The 3,994-nt window shown below is 40.4% G+C and overlaps 1 protein-coding gene across 4 annotated transcripts in view; it reads right to left on the minus strand.

Moving 5' to 3' along the window:
- The window catches only part of SHTN1 (shootin 1), a 124,334-nt gene that overhangs the window by 93,497 nt on the left and 26,843 nt on the right, over window positions 1–3,994 (minus strand). For all 4 annotated transcript variants that reach the window (XM_017871255.1, XM_017871251.1, XM_017871253.1 and 1 more), the window contains exon 2: window positions 902–954. In XM_017871255.1, coding sequence (XP_017726744.1) covers window positions 902–954 — 53 coding nt within the window. The remainder of the gene's footprint in view (window positions 1–901; window positions 955–3,994) is intronic.

The following is a 3,994-nucleotide window of genomic DNA, read 5'->3' on the forward strand; positions in this document are numbered from 1 at the left end:
ATCTCCTGACCTCGTGATCCGCCCGTCTCGGCCTCCCAAAGTGCTGGGATTACAGGCTTGAGCCACCGCGCCCGGCCCAAAGTAATTTTTTAAAGTAAATTTTGTTTGCATCTAAAACCAAAAATAGGCAGTTGGCTTCATCTCTATTTTTCATTTGCTATTCGGTCCCTCTACGCTTCTGACCTTAGCCTGTTCTTCCATTTGTCCGCTCCCTAAATTTACAAGGAAAAAAACCCATATATATATGTATTTTTTATTAGCTACATATATTAGCAAGCATTCACAAACCTTAAGATATTTTCAGTGATAAGAAGGATACATTTTGTAAGGTAAATAGAATTCAATTATTTAACAGTTAAAACAAACCTGACAGAGCCCCTGAAAATATTCACCAGACTTCCCCACCTTCACAGTGGATGCTTCTCAACTTCCGGTGTATTATTCATATAAATAGAAGAAGCAGACATACAAAGATGTATGGAGGTATTGGGGCAAAACACCAATGACTAATTACAAAGAGTTTTCTCCAGGATCCAATGTGTCTAGGTCCCAAAGTACATGTATCAAGCGTTCAATTCCACTGACAGAATCCCCAATCTGACTATTAGGGGAAAAGTACGATTCCTGGGGACTTGAGTTGCTTGGCCTGGTGCCTTGCTGCACATTTAGCCATGTAGTTAATCTCCCAGAGCTGCACCCACTGTGGCATGCCTGCTATTCTTTACCATCTGGAGCCTGGAGTTGGTATTAGCTTGAACCACACATGCAAGAGAAAAGGGAAGAAAAGAAAAAAAAACAACCCTCATTCACATTTAACTGAAATTGGTGACTGAACAATGCACTATGCCGCCTAGGCTTTTACACATGTAAGAAAGGGGGAAAAAAAGGGTAAAGTACAAACCTTCTCCTTTGTTTTCTGGTTCTCTGCTCTAAGGTCTTCATATTCGCCTATTGCTAAAAGAAAAAAGGAAAGCAACATTACAACACTGTCAAAAGTTTACTGCGGGGAAACCTGGGGAATCCACCTAACCCCCACTGTCTTCTTACTAGGTTGAGGTAGAGCGGAGAAGAGGCAGCAGAAAAGGGGCTTCTGCTTTTATTTTTTTATTCTGTAGAGACAGGGTTTCACTATGTTGCTCAGGCTGGTCTCAAAACTCCTGGGCTCAAGCGATCCTCCTGCCTTGGCCTCGCAAAGTGTGATTACAGACATGAGCCACCAAACCTGGCTGGGCTCCTGCTTTTAACAGTAAGGAAGAAAAAGCAGATGTGAGCCCACCAAATTAAATTTCAGTTCTCCCTAGGTCATTAGGAACACCCACGAGCCAGGTAGTTCTCCCTAGGTCATTAGAAACACCCACCAGCCAGGAGAGGTGACATATGACAAGCGATTTCTCCTTTCTGATGCTCAGCACTTGGTCCTGTGAAAGCATTCGGGCAGGTGTTCCCTGAAGTTCCTCCTAGCACTATTAGTCTGTGGTACTATAATCAGAGGTTTATTTAGAAAATCTGCCTGTAGAAAGTAGAGTAGGTTTGCACGCTTGACTCAATGTCACACGTCTGCTTTATTCACAAAGCAAAAAATCTATGAAGGATTCAGCTAAGAACTATTTTCAGATAAGATTGTCAGTCACAACCAGAAATTCAGACTCATTTCACTAAATGGGGAAGATATGTTAAACTGTTTGGAAATATAATCCACTACGTAGGGGGACAGTTGTGTACTTAAAATATTTTATTGACCAAAAAAAAAAAAAACCCTAAATCCCCACATTCATCTTTAATCAAAGCACCATTTTAGGTATCCCTACAGTTGAGAATATAAAGTTTTGAACACATTAGGTGAGAAGAAAAGAATGGCCTAAGATCAATGACAGAGCAGAACATCTGAAGTAAGTCTAAAACTGTGGCTCACCCCAGGGCCGGCACCTTGACTGGCACGAGAAAGTCAGTGAATCATCAGGTTGATTTTCTTTTTTTAACAGACAGGGTCTTATTCTGTCACTTAGGCTGGAGTGCAGTGGTACCATCATAGCTCACTGCAGTTTCGAACTCCTGGGCTCAAAACAATCCTCCCACCTCAGCCTCTTGAGCAGCTGGAACTACAGGTACATGCTACCATGCCCAGCTAAATTTTAAATTTCTTGTAGAGATGGGGTCTTGCTATTTTGCCCTGGCTGGTCACAATTTGAACTTTTGTCTTTATGGATTTATCTACCAAAAAAAAAAACCCCTCAGTTTTCTTTTAAGAAAAAAAAAAACAGAGCTTCCTATTTCTATGAACAAGCTAGAAACAGAAATAAAAAATCTGAAACCAGTGGCTGCAAGAACATCCCAGATAATCTGGTCCTTAATTCCAGAAATGTACAATTCTAACGACTAGGGCAAAGAACACCCCAGAAACAGACATTTAACATGGTAAAGCACATGCCTTGTTTTCTCCCATGGTGATCGAAAGGGTTCAGAATGGCTACTGTGATGGTGGCACCAAAGTCCTAAAATCCAAATTCAAATTGATGAATATTTATGACATTATACCACCAATGTCCAGAAGTTTTATTAGTATACCAGAACCACTTAAACAAGAATTAATGGACAATTTTATTGAAGCCACATCCCAAAAGAATTCTTGAAAATTAGTCCATAAAATAGGTGAATGTGTACATGGAAAGATATAGTTCTTCTGAAAATAATTACATTTACAGTCTGGGTGTGGTGGCTCACGCCTGTAATCTCGACACTTGGGGAGGCCAAGGAGGACAGATCACTTGAGGTCAGGAGTTCAAGACTAGCCTAGGTAACATGGCAAAACCTTGCCTCTACTAAAAGTACAAAATTAGCCGCGCGTGGTAGCACTTGCCTGTAGTCCCAGATACTTAGGAAGCTGAGGCAGGAGAATCATGTAAACCTGGGAAGCAGAGGTTGCAGTGAGCCAAGAACGCACCACTGCACACTCCAACCTGGCAACAGAGCAAGACTGTACCTCAAAAAACAAAACAAAACAAAACATTTTCAACAGAAAAGATTTGACTGACCTAGAATGAAGCTCTCTGAACACCAGCTCTTCGTCAGCCCTATCACACATACCCCAAGAGCTAAGTATAAACTAAATCGTCTTTGGAGGTGAAAACCAATGAAACGTGTCCTCACCTTTTAACAGAAAGAAACAAGAACTAAGTAATAACTTCTAAAATATTCACTTACACCACCACTGGGTAGTCTATGGTCATGATCCCATATCTTATTACTATATCTTAAATTGTTTCAAAAAATAGATATATAAGTATTCTATTAAGAGACTTTGATTTTAGGTAACTTGACATTTAAAAGTATCTGTAGATGAAGTTGAAAACCAAAGTTGATTTAATGTTCTATTATTGGTAAACTGCTTTACAGACATAGAGAATGAACAATAAAGGCTTATAAAACCATGATCTCAGCCGGGTGCAGTGGCTCATGCCTGTAATGCCTGCACTTTGGGAGGCTGAGGCGGGCAGACCATCAGGTCAGGAGTTCGAGACCAGCCTGACCAACATGGTGAAACACCGTCTCTACTGAAAATACAAAAAAATTCGCTGGGCATGGTAGTGCGCACCTGTAATCCCAGCTACTCAGGAGGCTAAGGCAGGAGAATCACTTGATCCTGGGAGGCAGAGGTTGCAGTGAGCCAAGATTGCACCACTGTATTCCAGCCTGGGCAACAGAGCAAGACTCCGTCTCCAAAATAAAATAAAATGAAAAGAAAAGAAATAAAAAACCATGATCCTCAATGATCTCATATTGACATTAAGAAATCTTTTCTATTTAAAACATCAGATAATGGTTTCGAAGTCTTTTTTTAAATACCAATACTATTCTTCCATTATACTGCCAACAGAACCCAGATGAAACATTGTAGGCTCCCAATTACTGGGTATTTATGAAAAGAATTAATTAAGAATCTTAATTCCAGCCTGGGCAACAGAGCAAGACCCTGTCTCCAAAAAAAAAAAAAAAA

The sequence above is a fragment of the Rhinopithecus bieti genome, unplaced genomic scaffold (assembly GCF_001698545.2).
Source record: "Rhinopithecus bieti isolate Rb0 unplaced genomic scaffold, ASM169854v2 scaffold_5982, whole genome shotgun sequence".
In the NCBI taxonomy this organism is placed as follows: domain Eukaryota; kingdom Metazoa; phylum Chordata; class Mammalia; order Primates; family Cercopithecidae; genus Rhinopithecus; species Rhinopithecus bieti.